At 47.1% G+C, this 19074-nt stretch overlaps 1 protein-coding gene across 1 annotated transcript in view; it reads right to left on the bottom strand.

Annotated features, from left to right (window-relative positions):
• Positions 1 to 897: 897 nt before the first annotated feature.
• Positions 898 to 19074, bottom strand: part of LOC132452948 (E3 ubiquitin-protein ligase HECW1-like) — a 33419-nt gene continuing 15242 nt past the window's right edge. Inside the window, exons 12-30 of the mRNA XM_060045781.1 lie at positions 18594 to 18680; positions 17916 to 18069; positions 17169 to 17316; positions 16383 to 16496; positions 14428 to 14613; positions 14104 to 14238; positions 13500 to 13608; positions 12821 to 12917; positions 11715 to 11798; positions 10993 to 11099; positions 9988 to 10102; positions 9730 to 9843; positions 9172 to 9324; positions 8823 to 8921; positions 7781 to 7910; positions 6865 to 7011; positions 6309 to 6423; positions 4989 to 5187; positions 898 to 3725 (exon numbers count right to left, since the gene is read on the bottom strand). Of these exons, the coding sequence (XP_059901764.1) occupies positions 3614 to 3725; positions 4989 to 5187; positions 6309 to 6423; positions 6865 to 7011; positions 7781 to 7910; positions 8823 to 8921; positions 9172 to 9324; positions 9730 to 9843; positions 9988 to 10102; positions 10993 to 11099; positions 11715 to 11798; positions 12821 to 12917; positions 13500 to 13608; positions 14104 to 14238; positions 14428 to 14613; positions 16383 to 16496; positions 17169 to 17316; positions 17916 to 18069; positions 18594 to 18680 (2405 nt within the window). The 3' untranslated portion in view covers positions 898 to 3613. The remainder of the gene's footprint in view (positions 3726 to 4988; positions 5188 to 6308; positions 6424 to 6864; positions 7012 to 7780; positions 7911 to 8822; positions 8922 to 9171; positions 9325 to 9729; positions 9844 to 9987; positions 10103 to 10992; positions 11100 to 11714; positions 11799 to 12820; positions 12918 to 13499; positions 13609 to 14103; positions 14239 to 14427; positions 14614 to 16382; positions 16497 to 17168; positions 17317 to 17915; positions 18070 to 18593; positions 18681 to 19074) is intronic.

Genomic DNA, 19074 nt, shown 5'->3' with positions numbered 1-19074 from the left:
TAAGCACTCTATGTAGAGATGGATGTATCTCACTCTATATAGAGATAAATGTCTATCTATCTCTATTTAGAGACAGATATACATCTATCTCTTTCTAGAGAGTTTATCTCTCTATGTAGATCTATAGATACATAGATATATTTATTTTCTTCAAGGGCCCTCAGGCTGCGGCGGATTGGTTTGGGTTCCAGTTGTGGTGAGGGGCGTCTCCTTGGAAACAAAACGTACCGATGAGATTTTGGAACAATAAGTAGGTCAGGTGAAATGTAATGTCCAGTATAACCTCTGAACAGACCAAGGTAGCTAGTTTACAGTGTTGTATAATAGTAGCTGCTACGCTCTCTTCTGCCACAGGGTGGAAGCAATGGTCTGCCTTCAGACATTAAAGGCTTTGTATTTCACTCCTCTAGGCTTTCAATGCCGATCTAAAACCCCACAGCTGTTTCTTTCATCAAATATTGACATGAGCTGTAGGCTGATCTTATATTACATTCCTTTCTGTGAGACCAAAGATGGAGGGACTTTGTTTTTATTTTTTATACAGCTAAAAAATAGTTACATATAAATGACCTACAAATAGTTTGAGTAGAGCAACTGTTGATGCTGGAGGAGCTAAGGTGGAGCGTGCTCCTAAGGTGGAGCGTGGGGGGTAAGGAGCTGCTCTGAGGTCAGGTGGTTCAGGAGGCTGGTGGTGGTGCAGTGATCTGATCCTGGCGATTAGAAATAGGCAGTAAAATAAACGGCACCATGCTAGGAAATGGTCCAGAGATGAAATAACTCCAGGTTTAATCTTAACGGCCTGTTCAAAGTGGGAAGAGGGGTTCTCTTTCTGCAGCCTTTCAGCACAGCTATAACCACTGTGAAACAGTAAGGTCAAGGAAAGAATGACAAACATAATTGAATAAAAAAGGGTCTTTAATGGATATTCAGTAACATGTGTAAGGTTAGACCACAAGCATCATGAGTATTCATTCACATTAAGTCACGTTCTCAGAAACAATCCCGAACTTTGGCTTTGAAAACAAAGCCAGGATTCATTGCAGATTCTCTTAAAAAAAAAAAGGCGTTTATCGTCTAAAACAAATATTTCCCCTTTTTTGCTCAACATTAACATCATACTTAAAATATGTCAACTGCCTACAGTAAATATTACTTAAAAAAATACAAATAAAATTCAAGAGATGTTTGTATGTCTGGTAGAGATTCATCAAAAGCTTCCTGAAGATATTTTCTGTTCACTGTTCAAGTTCAGTATAGTATGTAGATAGTGGTATATATACTATATATATAATCAGTTAAAGTGGCATCACAGCCTTCATGTGTCCTCCGTCATAGTGTTTTTATATCACCTCCGATACTATTACAGGAGATTCAAACAAAAATGTGCGTGGATGTGTGTGGATGATGGCAGGTTAAGCAGCCTCACCTGGCCCGAGTCAAGAGTGATTGGACTCTGGGGCTGGCTGAGTCACACCTGCTGCTCATTGAGCAATCAGTGAGCACAGGTTGAACCCGACACACGCACACGCACACGCACAGAGTGATCTCCTGCATGGCAGCATGGAGCACCAGGCCATGTATCATTGTCTAAAATAAACCCGATTTCCAACACCACAACCCTGCGTGCTTGTCTGCAGGAGCCAAGTCAGCGAGGTGGATTGTAGCGTTGGCTTAAGTAATTAAATAAGAGTTTGTTTCGATTCAGGCCAGTGCCCTGAATCTTCTCACATCATCAACATGATGTGTCCTGTATTTTTTTTTATAAATACACCAACAGTACAATTACGGTCTCGCCACAGAATGGCTGGTGACAGAGTTTGTTCCAAATCAATACATAAAAAAATTAACAATAAAAAACAATAAATTACCTTTGTCACACACAGCAATTAAAGAGGCATTAACATGTTGATCGAGAAAGATTAAAAGGCAAACTCTTTCGTGCGGAAGGCTGTATGTTATGTACACAATGTTTAGAAAATGTACAGCGTACATTTACTAAAAAACATAACATTCAAAAAGTGTCATCCCATTGTCTTACAGGACTGTATATATTTATATATATATATATATATATATATATATCCTAGTCCTAGTCACTCCTTTTTAACATAATTGTTTGCATCGTTTGTGGTCACTATAAAACAGACGGGTCGAGATGTCAACTCATTAATAGAAATAGAGACAAAAACACTAAATATATCCTCCCCACACTATTCAGAAATCATGCTTATGCAGAGCAATCATAAGAGCCTTGTTATTATTCTGCAGCAATATACACTCCTCGGACACTCCCAGGAGTTGACTGAAGTCATTCCCCCTTTGTAAATTGAGTTAATTACTAAAGGATATAGTTTATTTATAAACCAATGAATGCCTTGATATTAATTTAAGCATTGATGGATCATATCAGACCTCAACAATCAGGTCCTGAGGAGACCTAAATCCAGATGTACAGGATCATTCATAGGACGAGATGGTCCCCTGGTTGAGGTGGAACCAGACCCTGGACAGTGAAGTGGTCCACACCAAACAAAGAAAACTACTCCCTTTAGAACACAAGTCTTAAGAACCAAGAAGGAGCTTTTATAAATCTATTGTTCCGGATCACAGCCTGGAAGAGCATTTCACACATCAAAACATTAAGATTCAATGTTCTTCATTTGATGGCCAATCAAATGTTTTATGTTTGACAATTATTTTAAATATGTTGTCATTATCTATTATTTAATCATATTACATATAAATTTACATAAATAAATAATATATAAATAAATAAGGTTATCCTGAAAGCCTCTTCAGATTTACAGTCTATTGAGTGCCTTGATAGTCCCTTTGTTTCTTAAATCAGTTTCCCTTGTAGACTCAGCTGAAGCAGCCTCGGTCTCTTCTTTTAGACTCAGCTGAAGCAGCCTCGGTCTCTTCTTTTAGACTCAGCTGAAGCAGCCTCAGTCTCTTCTTTTAGACTCAGCTGAAGCAGCCTCAGTCTCTTCTTTTAGACTCAGCTGAAGCAGCCTCAGTCTCTTCTTTTAGACTCAGCTGAAGCAGCATCAGTCTCCTCACCGGAGCTACGAACGGTCTTGTTGTGCCATGTCTTTGGAAGGCACAGAGGGTCGGCTCTCAGTCTACTGACCTTTTCCTTCTGTCTCTCAACTGGGATCTCTTTCCAAGATGAGATGTTGGTGCACCTTTGACTAGGATTTTCTTTTTCTTTTAATGACATTTGATAGGAGTATGTTCTATGAATTATTAGTTATTGCTTGCTTTTACATTTTGCTTTTATATTCGTGTTTTGCTGACATTGTTCTTCTGTCCCATTTGTTCTTTACAGTCCTTGAATATGGAGATGATTACGATTTCTCATGATTGTGGAGAATAGCGATAACAATGGAGATGAGACGATGCTTCAGTGCATGCAGCAGAATAGGAGACGGATTCCTTGGTTATGCCGTGTATGAATATCAAATGTATCAAAAGACACCAGTGTTCTTATGTGTTCATAGGTCCGACACACACCCTGAACCAGGACTGACATCTCTATGGTACCAGTAGCAGGATGAGGTTCACTCCCTGAACCAGTACTGGTATTGAACCAGGACCATTAGCAGGGTGGGGATCACTCCAGGCCGAAGGTGCTGGTCTCCTCCACGGCCGTCAGCAGCTTGTCGTGCAGCGTGGTGAAGGAGGGGTACGGGGGGAGGTCCAGGCGGTTGAAACACGTGTGAGCCCTGAAACACATTGCGGAGGAGGAAGACGACGTGAGCAAGACTTTAAGATAAGTGAGCCCTGAAACACATCGCGGAGGAGGAAGACGATGTGAGCAAGACTTTAAGATAAGTGAGCCCTGAAACACATCGCGGAGGAGGATGACGTGAGCAAGACTTTAGGATAAGTGAGCCCTGAAACACATTATGGAGGAGGATGACGTGAGCAAGACTTTCAGATAAGTGAGCCCTGAAACACATCGTGGAGGAGGAAGACGACGTGAGCAAGACTTTAAGATAAGTGAGCCCTGAACCATATCGTGGAGGAGGAAGATGTGAGCAAGACTTTAAGATAAGTGAGCCCTTAAAACACAAACACATCGTGGAGGAGGAAGACGTGAGCAAGACTTTAAGATAAGTGAGCCATTAAAACACATTGTGGAGGAAGATGACGTGAGCAAGACTTTAAGATAAGTGAGCCCTTAAAACACAAACACATCGTGGAGGAGGAAGATGTGAGCAAGACTTTAAGATAAGTGAGCCCTTAAAACACATTGTGGAGGACGACGTCAGCAGGACTTTAAGATAAGTGGGCTCTTAAAACACAAACACACTGAGGGAAGACGAGGTGAGCAAGACTTTAAGATAAGTGAGCCCTTAAAACACATTGTGGAGGAAGATGACGTGAGCAAGACTTTAAGATAGGTGAGCCGTTAAAACACAAACTGATCGTGGAAGAGGAAGACGTGAGCACGACTTTAAGATAAGTGAGCCTTTAAAACAAACAGATCGTGGAAGAGGAAGACGTGAGCAAGACTTTAAGATAAGTGAGCCTTTAAAACACAAACAGATCATGGAAGAGGAAGATGTGAGCAAGACTTTAAGATAAGTGAGCCTTTAAAACACAAACACACTGAGGGAAGACGAGGTGAGCAAGACTTTAAGATAAGGGAGCCCTTAAAACACATTGTGGAGGAAGATGACGTGAGCAAGACTTTAAGATAAGTGAGCACTTAAAACACAAACACATCGTGGAGGAGGAAGACGTGAGCAAGTCTTTAAGATAAGTGAGCCCTTAAAAAACATTGTGGAGGACAACGTGAGCAGGACTTTAAGATAAGTGAGCCGTTAAAACACAAACTGATCGTGGAAGAGGAAGACGTGAGCACGACTTTAAGATAAGTGAGCCCTTAAAACACTAACACATCAGCGAGAAGCTAACCAAGGCGAAAGCCAGTTTTGTCTGTGTTGTGTGTGCTGGTGAGTCATCTGTCGGAACCGTCCTACCTGGGCAGCGAGGTGACCTTGCCCCACTTCTCGATGCAGAAGCGCCGCAGTCCGCTGGAACCCCTGAGGGAGGAGAAGCCCTCGTACGGCACGCTGGACGTCCCGGTGACGAACTGCAGCAGGCGCAGACGCTGCTCGTTGTTGAAGCACTCCACCGCCGCCCAAAACCAGCGCATCACCACGTGGCTGTCATGGTAACCTGGGGTAAGGAGAACCAGCATCACTACATGGCGGTCATGGTTAACTAAGGGAGGGAGAACCAGCATCACTATGTGGCTGTCATGGTAACCTGGGGGAAGGAGAACCAGCATCACTACGTGGCTGTCATGGTTACCTAAGGGAGGGAGAACCAGCATCACTACGTGGCTGTCATGGTAACCTAGGGGAGGGGGAACCAGCATCACTACGTGGCTGTCATGTTAACCTGGGGAGGGAGAACCAGCATCACTACGTGGCTGTCATGGTAACCTAGGGGAGGGAGAACCAGCATCACTACGTGGCTGTCATGGTAACCTAGGGGAGGGGGAACCAGCATCACTACGTGGCTGTCATGGTTACCTAAGGGAGGAAGAACCAGCATCACTACTTGACTGTCATGGTAACCTGGGGGAGGGAGAAGTACTTTCAAACTGAAAGTAAACTTACATAGCGTAATGCTGCAAAAGAGGTGCGTCTAATCCTATGTTACTGCCGGTCTCTACCATGAGGTTAGGGTTCTTTGCTCTGAACTTCTTTCCGTAGAGACAACTAAGACACAGAGAGGCTGTTTGGCGAGAGCTCTCTGCAAATATATTTGAGTGCTGAAATGGTCATGAATAATTCCCCTTTAACATCTCACTTCAGATGCCTCCCTTCTTTACTGCCGCAGGCAAAAAGGAGTGAATTCTTGCTCCATATCTGATGTTCAGCGGAGCAAAACGTCCTGTTCTGCTGCCCGTTGACATTCAAAACGGTAGACAAAGAAAAGGAGGCGATGTCCTTTATAGGCCATCTGTAGTTTCCTTCACTAAGAAAGTTCCCTGAGGTGATGTTAGCCCTAGCTAATGTTACCCCTAGCTGATATTACCTATAGCTGATGTTACCCCTGGCTGACGTTAGCATTAGCTAATGTTAGCCGTAGCTTAAGTTAGCCCTCGCTAATGTTAACCCTGATGTTACCCCTAGCGGCTGATGTTACCCCTAGCTGCTGATGTTACCCCTAGCTGTTATTGTTACCCCTAGCTGCTATTGTTAGCCCTAGCTGCTAATGTTACCCCTAGCTGATGTTGGCGCCACCATTTGAGTGTGGATGGGGGCGGGGGGGGGGGCTCCACTATGTACCTCCTCTGTACTCCGTGTGGCTCCTCCAGTCACTCAGGTCGATCTCCGCTGTGCCGGCGATCACCAGCTCCAGCTCCCTGGCATCGAACACGGACACAAGCCGGGAGTCCACCACCTGGCAGGACACGCAGGAGCACAGAGAGATGGGACAGATGGGACAGACAGGGAGACGGGACAGAGAGGGATACGGGACAGACAGGGAGACGGGACAGACAGACACACAGACAGAGAGACAGAGAGACAGAGAACACACAGACAGAGAGAACACAGAGAGAGAGAACACAGAGAGAGAGAGAGAGAACACAGAGAGAGAGAGAACAGAGAGAACACAGAGAGAGAGAGAGAGACAGAGAACAGGGAGAGACGGGATAGACAGAGAGACGGAACAGACAGAGACGGGATAGACAGAGAGAGAGAGAGAGAGAGAGAGAGACGGGACAGACAGAGAGACGGACACGCAAAATTAAGGAAATGTGCAGTATGTGTGCTTCTTTGCCTGTGTGTGTGATTATGTTTCATAAGGTGTGTGTGTGTGTGCATGTGCTTGTGTGTGTACCTCGTAGAAGCCCCGGACAAGCGCCTCGTTCTGCTGCCCCACCCCTCTCTCCGCCCGCCACCGCACCATGCGCTCGATGTAGTCCTTCTTGTTCTTCTCCGTCACCTGAATGTGGCTCCCGCCCGACTTCAGCTCCCGCTCCGTCACCTTGGTGACAGGAACGTGATGGAAAGTAAAAAGTCCTCTTTATAAAAAGGTAAAGACTTAAGAACTATCGTTTGAGTGCAACTCGTAAGAGACTTTTTCCTCAGCCTTTGGTGATGAAGAAAGGGGAGAACGTGTTTTCGACCTGCGACATGATTTAAGACCACGCCCAGCTCAGGTCTGACCAATCACGACCACTGCTCCCCGATTGGTCAGGGGATTCCACCTTGCCTGTTAATCACAGGTGCAATCGCGCAACATGGTGGAGGAATGCCTTGCGAGGGCTTTTTCCTTGGGTTGCTGCCCTCTTCTGCTCTCTAATCTCACCCACAGCCCCTTCGATAAATGCACTTGACGACTTGTATTGAAGGAACTGCTTCGTACTAGTCTGGCTATTGCCAGAGCAATCGTAGATTGCACGTTGGTCTTCAGCCCAAGAGGCGTGATCAACGGGCCTAGTTCAAGTGACTCTGTACACGATTGGCTGCTTGCCGTGGCTGCCCTGTCGTCATTGTGTTAAACCAGCCAATAGCACGGAAGGGGAAAAGCCAGCTTGGTGATTGGCTCCCGCAAAAAAAGGTATCGGAAGCAGAAAGAAATGTATTTTTCTTCTCCAAACCCTTGTGCAGGGAGAATTCAAATCCCTGGCAGAATGGGAGGGGATACCCAGTCTAGCTTCGTACGGCTTCAACAATAATCCCGTTCTCAGCGTGCTTTCTTCCAGCCAAGGGATCACTCGCTGAATCTAACACACACACAAACACACACCGACCTGTCCAAAGACCTCTTCGTTGACGGTGAAGGTGAGGTCCAGGATGTCAGTGATGGTGTTGTCCTTCATCCACTGCAGGGACTGATGGAACTCTTCATCCAGGTACTCCAGGTCAGAGAGATCTGTAGCTCTGAGGGTCAGATATATAAGAGGTCAGAGGTCAGAGAGATCTGTAGCCCTGAGGATCAGATATATAAGAGGTCAGAGATCTGTAGCTCTGATGATCAGATAAACAAGAGGTCAGAGGTCAAAAAGATCTGAAGCTCTGAGATCAGATAAACAAGAACTCAGGACAGAAAGATCTGTAGCTCTGAGATCAGATAAACCAGAACTCAGAGGACAGAAAGATCTGAAGCTCTGAGATCAGATAAACAAGAACTCAGGACAGAAAGATCTGTAGCTCTGAGATCAGATAAACCAGAACTCAGAGGACAGAAAGATCTGAAGCTCTGAGATCAGATAAACAAGAACTCAGAGGACAGAAAGATCTGTAGCTCTGAGATCAGATATATAAGAGGTCAGAGATCTGTAGCCCTGAGGATCAGATAAACAAGAGGTCAGAGGTCAGAGAGATCGGTAGCTAAATAATTTGAATCCAGCAAAAAATTCTCACAGTACATAGCTGAATATGTATATTATTTCCAACCCACAGTGCATTGTGTTTTGGGTAGCCTCCTGCAGTTGGGTTGGAAGACTTCCACTCCTGAAGTGAACCGAACCAGCATTCCCCGTGAGGTGGAACAGAGTTAGTTTGGCCGCCTCAGAGTTCGATGAGTTCACACCGCGCCAAACAAACAGGGGGGGGCAAACGGCGCCCGTACTTACTAACTTGAGGCCAATTTTTCCCTGAATGTTTGCATCCTAGTGCAGACTTTTGTTCCCTGACCTGACCACGTTAAAGTCATTAAAGGTAAACCCAGTTGTGGTTCTATTCTGATGATAATTATAAAATCGGATCTAAAACTGTTTCTTAAGAACATCACAAACGGCATCGGTTCAGGCAGCTGTCGACAGAGCAATCCGTCAACTCTGAGTTGCTCACAGTCTGAGGAGAGCTTTGTAGAAGGGCCGGGTGAAGAAGACATCCAGCAGGTAGTGGTGGATGAGGCCCAGGCCCAGGATACGCCCGCTGAAACGGAACCTGCACACACACGCACAAACACACAAATTAGAAAGGGATTCTAACCATCCTATTTGGAAGTCTTTGCATTTGTGTGTGTGTGTATTTATTTTTTTTAAGAGTCCTTAAAATACATTCACAGACAGATTCTAAAGAATCCATGAAATTCATTTGACTAAAATGAGTAATAAGTTAACCATTAACCCCAGTGCCTCAAATTGTGATGGTCGTGAGGTCTGCGAGCTTCACAGCAGATGGAGGCTCTCCTCACCACTGTAGGTGGTTCTCCACCAGCGCAGACATGGGGCTGATCTGAAGGGTGTAGGTGTCGTTGGCGGAGTATTCAAACAGGCCGTAGTACGGGTTGAAGAGCTCCTGGGACAACAGGAAGAAGAACTCTCTGGAGGGGCCGCTGTAGTCCAACCTAAACACAGCAGGAAGTCACCACCACAACAGGAAGTCAACACCACAACAGGAAGTCAACCCCTCAACAGGAAGTCAGCACCCCAGCAGGAAGTCAACATCACAACAGGAAGTCAACCCCTCAACAGGAAGTCAGCACCCCAGCAGGAAGTCAACACCACAACAGGAAGTCAACACCACAACAGGTAGTCAGCACCACAGCAGGAAGTCAGCACCACAGCAGGAAGTCATCACCACAACAGGAAGTCATCACCACAACAGGAAGTCAGCACCACACAGGAAGTAAACACCAAAACAGGAACAACACTTGAGGTTAAGGAGAGATGTAATGGCTCAACATGTTGATTAATTCTGTCAATAGCGTCAATGGTTGTGTGTGACGTGAAAGGTCAAAGCGTGAACATACCCCTCCTCCCCCAGGAAGCTGACGTAGAGCTTGTTCTTCTGCAGCTCTTTGCGGGAGAACGCCATGACCTGGTCAAAGGTCCCCTCCAGGAGATGATCCCTCCTGACCAACAACCTGCGGGAGACCAGACCTTCATCACGGTCTTTCTGGCTCCTTTACTTCTCAACTCTTATTACCCAGACATGAACAGTCAACTCTGTGTCCAGTAAAGCTATGTGTGTGTTCTCCTTGGTAGTGATCAGAGATCAGGAGACTTACCTCATCTTGCCCGGCCCCTGGCCGTAGCCTTTAGCCTCCAGTTTCCTTGAGAAGTTTCGTAGTTTGGCTTCAAAGTCTCGACGATACGGAGCCGGGGCCGGGGCCCTCTGTAGGCCTGCACACACAGGCACAAGCACACACACACACACACACACACACACACACACACACACACACACACACACACACACACACAGGCACAAGCACACACACACACACACACACACACACACACACACACACACACACACACACACACACACACACACACACACACACAGTTTGTGTCCCGTAGGATTAATTGTGTTGTTTGCTTGTTCTCTTTTGCCCACATTTCTTGAAGTTCTGGCAGAGGGCTGCTGAGGTCTCTAAGACGTTATTCAGGCCCTGCTGTGCCCAGAGATAATAATACAAGCGGAGAAAGGCTTTTCCAGGTCACGGTTTGACAAGGAAGAGTTTAAAGGAGAATAATGAGCAGCACAGAGGTAGGGAGCAGCCAGACAGCAAACCTCTTTCCTTTGATGGAACTCTGATAAAGTGGTATGAGGTGTGTGTGTGTGTGTGTGTGTGTGTGTGTGTGTGTGTGTGTGTGGGTGTAGTGGGTGTAGTGGTGTGTGTCTGTGTGTGTCTCTTTGAGTGGTGTGTGTGTGTGCATGTGTGTGGTATGTGTGTGTGTGTGTGTGTATATTTATAATGGGGTCATTCCTGGATGGAGATATTTATGAAAATATACCCAAGTAAGCTGTGCTCTATTTCACAAACATAACATGAAGACATGAACATAGAGATGGAGACATGAACATAGAGATGGAGACATGAACATAGAGATGGAGACATGAACATAGAGATGGAGACAGGAACATAGAGATGGAGACAGGAACATTATCCCTTCACCAGAGATAAGAGATGCAGATATGAACATGGGTTTAAAGTAGGATACAGTTGGGTACAGTAGGAGATACAGTAGGGTACAGTAGGAGATACAGTAGGGTGCAGCAGACCTACCAGGAGAGCTGTGAGGCGAAGCGATGGGGGAGCTGCGAGGGGAGAATCCCCGACTGGTGTGGAGGGCGTGAGGAGCCACGAAGGACATGATCTCCTCCTCGAATAAACTAAAGATAAACAACAGAAGAACGCTTTAGAACCCTTACTTCAGTAGGACTCATGTTCTCCTCTAGAACCTTTACCTCAGTAGGACTCATGTTCTCCTCTAGAACCTTTACCTCAGTAGGACTCATCTTCTCCTCCAGAACCTTTATCTCAGTAGGACTCATCTTCTCCTCTAGAACCTTTACCTCAGTAGGACTCATGTTCTCCTCTAGAACCTTTACCTCGGTAGGACTCATGTTCTCCTCTAGAACCTTTACCTCAGTAGGACTCATGTTCTCCTCTAGAACCTTTACCTCGGTAGGACTCATGTTCTCCTCTAGAACCTTTACCTCAGTAGGACTCATGTTCTCCTCTAGAACCTTTACCTCAGTAGGACTCATGTTCTCCTCTAGAACCTTTACCTCGGTAGGACTCATGTTCTCCTCTAGAACCTTTACCTCAGTAGGACTCATGTTCTCCTCTAGAACCTTTACCTCAGTAGGACTCATGTTCTCCTCTAGAACCTTTACCTCGGTAGGACTCATTTTCTCCTCTAGAACCTTTACCTCGGTAGGACTCATGTTCTCCTCTAGAACCTTTACCTCAGTAGGACTCATCTTCTCCTCTAGAACCTTTACCTCAGCAGTATGACCAGGTCTGCATCACACGACAGCTTCTCTAGTGCCTGGGAACCCTCCGTTCTGATGTAGTGGATCTTCTCCCTGCAGTATTGCGACATATAAATATACACACATGGATTCAGTCAGGGGATTTAAAGGACAATGCAGAGCTGGGTGATCTCACGATCGTAATCCCTCTCCTAGCTTCACTAAAACCTTTGTCACCAATAGCATGATTCTTTAATCATAAACCTGCCTGCCACCGATTTCAACAAAAGCAAACAGCACCTTGGTCTTTGTGATAAGACATCTTGTAAAGTACTTGTGAAGTACGGTGATTCAATGTGATATTGTGGTCCACAAACGACTGACCGATCACATTGACTAAACAAGACGGAGACGCTATCTAGCCATTGTTGACATTCGTCGCAGGCGCACGCTGAATGCTCTTCCGAAGGAATGGTCCATGTTTGCCAAACGATATTGATTCTGTGAGAGGATAGGAGACTGTAACCATGGATATATCAGCCAGACCGGAATTGTCCTCAAAAGGATATGGCCAGTGTAATGTCTGTAGATGTTTATCTTTTCTTTTTGCATTTTGATGCTTTATTCATGAAGATGCAGTGAGAGACAGGAAGGTAGAGAGGAGAATGGAGAGAGGGGAAAGGGGAGGACACACAGCAAAGGACCAGGGGAAATCAGTGGCTCTCCGAGTATATATCTGAGCAGTAGCTAGACAGTGACTCACTGAGGATATAACTGAGCAGTAGCTAGTCAGTGACTCACTGAGGATATAACTGAGCAGTAGCTAGTCAGTGGCTCACTGTGTATATAACTAGTAGATAGTCAGTGACTCAGTGTGTATATAACTAGTAGCAAGTCAGTGACTCACTGTGTATATAACTAGGAATATATATAACACATCAGTGGTTATCTGTTTCATGACTTTCTAAGTGCACCCTTCGTCCAGCATTGTTTGTATCTCCAATGTGAGGATGTGTTTTGGTATAGGTTTGCTTCCCATTCCTCCATGTAGGCAGAAGGGGACCGGTGAGCCAGTGAGTGCTAGTGTGTGGGAGGCAGAACCAGAAGACCAGCATTGGAGAGGGCGTGCTTCCGACCTCAGTGCAGGGTTTCTGGCCAGGCTGGCCTGTCGCTCCTCTAACATGTCAAAGACGTTGGGCTGCCACAGAAACGCCACGATCTTGTCATTGTAGGCTAGGGAGAAGACAGGGAGACGGAGAGGAGAGTGACCCCCTCTGACAGTAAGAACTCACACACACACACACACACACACACACACACACACACACACACACACACACACACACACACACACACACACTACAGCGCGTGTCTGTTCCATTACAGGATGAAATAAATAAATGAACTCATTGCAAACAACCCCTCCAACTCCCAGTTTAGAGACGGTTCCCCTCCTACCCTCATCCCAAGCTCATTAAGCATTTCAGTCTACAAATAGTTCAGTCACAGTGTGCCACAGATGCCTTCCATTGTCGTAACTCGTCATTCATTAATAAACATCCTAACTCAAGAATAGGGCTAGGGTTGTTACAATGCAGTGGCACATTGCAATACATAAATAAAGTCACGTTTCGTGAGCCCTTTAATGAAGCTCTGGTTTAGATGTTGAGCTGCACTTTGAATCAGGCCTGATGTAGAGTGTAAAGTGAAAGTACTATGATAGTAATGTAGAGTGATGGATAAGTACTATGATAGTAATGTAGAACGATGTATAAGAACTATGATAGTAAACTATTAAGTACTCCACATGCTTACAGAGTGCTGCTGGCGGGGGGGCGTCCTGCTGGCTGCGCGCGGCCGGCACCAGGCTGTCGCGGGGCCGCACCCTCAGGGACGACCCGGGACGTCTGGAGACGTCGGAGGCCTGGAGGCACACAGAGACCGTCCGTCAGGAGGACCAGCACGGTGCTGCTGTACTGCGTCTGAACAGCAGCCTACTTCCTGTTCCTGTTCCTACCCGGTGTTCCTACTTCCTGTTCCTGTTCCTACTTCCTGTTACTACTTCCTGTTCCTTTCACCCTTGAGGAGGACAAAATCTTCTCAATGAAAAGGTGGCATCCCGTCCAAATGTCCATTCAGGTTTTTCAAATAACTGGTGCTGTTTAAATGAATGACCATTATGATGATTAATGATTAAGTCTGTGTGAGGAGAGACGACTGTGGGTGGAGGGGCGGTCAGTGTGTGGGTGGGGGGGGGGGGGGGCAGTCTGTGGGTTGAGGGGCGGTCTGTTTGGGGGTGGAGGGGCGGTCAGTGTTGGGTGGAGGGGGCGGTCAGTGTGAGGGTGGAGGGGGCAGTCAGTGGGTGGAGGGGGCAGTCAGTGGGTGGAGGGGGCGGTCAGTGTGAGGGTGGAGGGCCTACCTCCCCGGCGCTGTAGCTGCGCAGCCTCTGCAGGTGGGGTCGGTGGGCGAAGGCGCCGGGCGGGCGGCCGCACCGCAGGGAGACCCGCGGGTCGATGAAGGTGGTCGCTCGGCTGTTGTGGTCCACGAAGAACGACTGCAGTGGAAAGAGAGGACCGAAGCCTCGTCAATATCAGTGGACGTCAAACATGGACGCCCTGCCTCGGTCAGAGGGAAAATGCTTTTTTGAGTTGATTCAACTAAGCCCCAGGTAAGATGCATCTATGTTTTTTTGTGTTGCTTGTTGTCTTGTCTTTGTTGTCTCTCACCCCCCCCCCCACCTCACCTTGCCCTGCATGTCCGTCTTCATCTCCCAGCCCCGGGGCAGCTCCAGCCGGGGGTCTGCGAACGTGTTGAGGAAGACCACCAGGTCGCGGTTGTGTTGGTAGCGCTCAAAGTTCCTGGCGTCCCGGCGCACCTTCAGGATCATGTGCTTCACGCAGGAGCTGTTGGCGAACGTCCGGTACGCCCCCTTGGTTCAGAGACGGAGAGCGTTCGATTGGTCTTCATGTGGATTGGATTAACGACGAACAACGGAGAGCTGATAAGATGATCCATCGATTTAGATGACACCGTACTGTCACTGCACAAGTAGCTAACATTTACGGCTTTGGTGTGGGAGGGGAACCGAGAGTGACCAGAGGAGACCACAAAGTGGAGCTACAGACTCAGGGTTTGGACCCAGGACCTCATGCTGTGCGGCAGCAGCACTGACCACGCAGCTGGTTTACCACCATACTGATCTGTAGCTTTGCTTTTTCAATGTCAAAGTTCCATTTATGGGGCGGCAGTAGCTCAGGAGGTAGAGCGGGTTGGCTGGTAACCTGAAGGTTGCTGGTTCAATCCCCGGCTCCTCCTAGCTGAGTGTCGAGGTGTCCTTGAGCAAGGCACCTAACCCTGTTAGCTCCCGACGAGCTGGCTGTCGCCTTGCATGGTTGACTCCGCCGTCGGTGTGTGAATGTGTGCGTGAATGGTGAATGTGAGGCAACATTGTAAAGCGCTTTGGGTGGCCGATGGTCAGAAAAGCGCTATATAAATGCAGTCCATTTACATTTATATTTGGAGCTACACTTCCCTACACTTTCTGTTCTGTCTCTTGGATACCGCCTTCTGTCTAAGGATGGAAGACCTCTCGCGGCTTCTACAGAGCGGCTGATGGGTATCTTTGATTTGTTCACATCAGAAGTTACCCCGTGGAACACATATCAGCTATCTTCACAACACGCTGAACATCACTGATGGCCTGGAGATGAAAGGCAGCGGCGTCTCACTTTGACCCGGGCTGACCCCCCTGTTCTCCGGGGAAGAACGTTGGCCAACTGGATCCAGCTGCCTGTGGCCTCATGTTCCGTAACAGAACAGAACCAGAATTCTGAGGCTGTGTGTGTATGTCTATGTCTACACCTTCATGTTCCTGTGTGAGTTCTAAGGATTATGATCAGTGTTTGTAATAACGCCGTTTAAAAAGAACGGCGTTAGGTAACGTCGTTATTTTTTCAGCAACGGGGTAATCTAACTAATTACTGTTTCCGTTGTTACAACGCCGTTACCGTAACTGTATGTTAAATGCGGTGCGTTGCTATGAATTGATTGCATAAACTGCGTAATCCGAACGCACCCCTGGCTTCAGACACAAACTGCTAGTGAGGAGACCGGGTGGGTTAACAACGAGATAAGAAATTATGATTTGCTAAGGCAGAGTCATGTTTCATGGTAGCCAATCGGAGCCAGTGTTTTTACACAAGAGCCAGGACACGCGTGCCACACACACACACACACGCACACACCAAACAGATTCAATGAAGCAGCAGAAATGGCGAGTCCGGAGCAATCCGATGAAAAGTTGTCATTTTCTGTAGTATTCGGCAGATGTTCCACTTCCACAGCCTTTGCAGCTAAGCAAATAAAAATTCAGTTGGAAGTATATCAGGGCCTTGAATGGGCAGTTCCAAATTCTTTGACATATAGTAACTTTCTTTTTTTACAGTAACGCAAATAGTTACTTTCCCTGGTAAGTAGTTACTTTTATTAATGAGTAATTCAGTTACTAACTCAGTTACTTTTTGGAACAAATAGTGAGTAACTATAACTAATTACCCTTTTAAAGTAACGTTCCCAACACTGATTATGATGCATGTCTTTACACACAGTGTGTGTGTGTGTGTGTGTGTGTGTGTGTGTGTGTGTGTGTGTGTGTGTGTGTGTGTGTGTGTGTGTGTGTGTGTGTGAGAAAGTACTCACATAGTTGGCGTGCAGCACAGTGAAGAACTCTGGGTGGGTGATGAACTTGACAGCGGGGGACTGAAGCAGAAGGCTAATGCTCTGGTGATTGACAGGTAAGTGGTTTCTCCTTGGCTCTGGAGCCAATCATACAAGAGGAAGAAAAAAACATTATACTGATATTCCAAAAACATTGTGCAAGGCAAGTCTGCATTAAACTCATGTCCATTAGCAGTGGCTAATGCACAGTAGCTAGATTAAAGGTGTAGTAGCTAATGCACAGTAGCTAGGTTAAAGGTGAAGTAAGTAATGCACAGTACTAGCTAGATTAAAGAGGCTGTCTGTAAAATGAGTGTGTTGTAAAGAGAGGAGTGAGAGAACAGATGATACGGAACATAAAATATTTCAATTACACTTACATTATCGATGTTTAATGTTAACTACAGCACCTCAAGGACTCCATGAATAGTGAATTGTACTTCTGTGAACAGCTATGTCTCCTTGCTCTTACAGAGGCGGCGATTTTATGCGTGGTCTACTGTTCGCACTACCCACTAAAAACCTAAATATAGATATGACTATCAACAGCCTATATAATATACGTAACTACTCATGGTGCATTGTTTATTCCTATGCCTGCTCTGCACTTGAAATTTCTTAAACTAAGTTGGCAGCAGCTTTTGATTTTAGTCGCATGGAGACGTCTGCTAAACGACTCAGTGCTGGAGTCCACTCAGTGACCCATTTCTTATGGTTTAGTGGCGCTTCGTGTAGCTTTAGTGGTACTTGGTGTCACTTTAGTGGCGCTTTGTGTAACTCTGTACCTGCTGCTGCTGCTGTTGTTGAAACGCCTCCATCCTCGGGGCTGCCTCTCCTCCCAAGACTCCTGTTCCCCTCCTCCCCCTCCTCCCCCTGCTCCTCCCCCTCCTCCATGGTTCTCTGGTGGTTCTGGTACCTAATGGAGAGAGGATGGGTCATGAATCACGCCTCGAGAATGGACAGGACCAGCCCGGTCTCCTTTATCGATGGCCTCTCTCCCCTCTCTCCTAACCCTGCCCGGGTCATGAACTGCCTGAGGGGGACGTCCGAGTTGTGGTTCTTTGTGTGCAACCGTTTTGTGTTACAAGAGTCGATTGACGAACCGATGCATGCGTTTGATTGGTTGGATGTGTGTTCCAGTGTACGGATCAGCAGTGGACCAACCACATGCCGTTGAGTCTATTGTAGTTGTATCGTCGTTCGAGCAGTTACGGTCTCAAAGGGCTTTGGAGGTCCTGTTTCATGACATCAACCTCATCCCACGAAAGGCCTAGGGCAGACTCCCTTAAAGCTGCAGGGTGTAGCATTTAGTGGCATCTGGCGGAAGAGACTTAGCAGAAAAGGAATATTATTTTTACAAGTACGTTTGAATGAGTGTGTCATCCAATGAAAACAAGAACTGCCGTGTTTTCCTTAGGATGATTATTTAATATCTACACAGGGAGGGGGTCCGCCGTGTTTCTACAGCAGCCCCGAACGGACAAAAGGGGTCTTAATTTGACGCTCCCCACCCACCTTCTGTTGAGCTGCTCCATCTGCTGGGTGGAGCCGGAGCGAGGGAGGCCCTGGGAGCACTGGGGGGGCTGGCTGGGTCTCTGCCACATGGTGGTCCGGTTGACGTGGTCCACGTAGAACACCCTGCCGTGGCTGTCGATACGGGCCTCCCAGTCTGTCAGGGGAGAGCGGGGGGGGGGGGGGGGTGAGAGGTCTGGTCGACCAGGAAGGGTCTAGGGAGAGGCTCTGGCTAGTGGAGCTAGCCTGATCTGGGGACCAGGGGCCGACGGCGTCATCAAGGCTTCAGCCTGGAGGCATGGCGAAGCCTCTGGTGGTGTGAGTCCCCCCTGGTGTTCGGAGGTCAAAGTGCATCATGTCTGTGTGAGGGAGCTTCCGAACAGGAAGAGAGAAAGATGGCAACAGGAGGCCCCGTCGCAGCCGTCCACCAGGGGTCAGGGTTACAAAAACGTCACCCTGACCCCGATGCAGAGATACTGGCTCGTGTCCAGACCAATCACAGAGGAGGAGCACATGACACATGAACACATGTACACATTGAATATCTACATAGATGTATCTATATCTATAGGGGGATGGGGTAGGAGGAAGAGGAGGGAGGGGAGGATGAGGAGGATGAGGAGGAGGAGGGTGGGGAAGACACTGGACTCCAGAGTAAGAGCGCGAGGCCCCTGTTCTTACTTGGAGGTAAAGTGTGGTCTGATTGGAGGGGGAAATGGTCTAGGTCCCAGCCAGGCCGCAGGGCAGCAGGGGGGCTGACAAGAGGGCCTACAGGACACCAGAGAGGGCATGAAAACACACACATGGACGCATACACACACACATAAAAGACACACACATGGAGACACACACGTGGAGAAACACTCACACATGAAGACACGCACACAGGTAAAAGACGCACGTACATGGATAAACATACACACATAAAATACACACACATGGAGACACACACGTGGAGAAACACACATACATGACACACACACATGGAGACACACACATGGATACACGCACACACACACACAAACACATGAAGACCCCCACACATACACATGCACACAAATGAAGACACACTTGCAGACACACGCAAATAAAGACACATACACATGAAGTCATGTACATGATACAGTAAAATACAATCCTGAGAGCAGTGAGACGTAAGCAG

This window comes from Gadus macrocephalus, chromosome 23 (assembly GCF_031168955.1).
Source record: "Gadus macrocephalus chromosome 23, ASM3116895v1".
Lineage (NCBI taxonomy): Eukaryota > Metazoa > Chordata > Actinopteri > Gadiformes > Gadidae > Gadus > Gadus macrocephalus.
The sequence above is the reverse complement of the archived record's forward strand: the minus strand, read 5'-3'. Positions and strand labels throughout refer to the sequence as shown.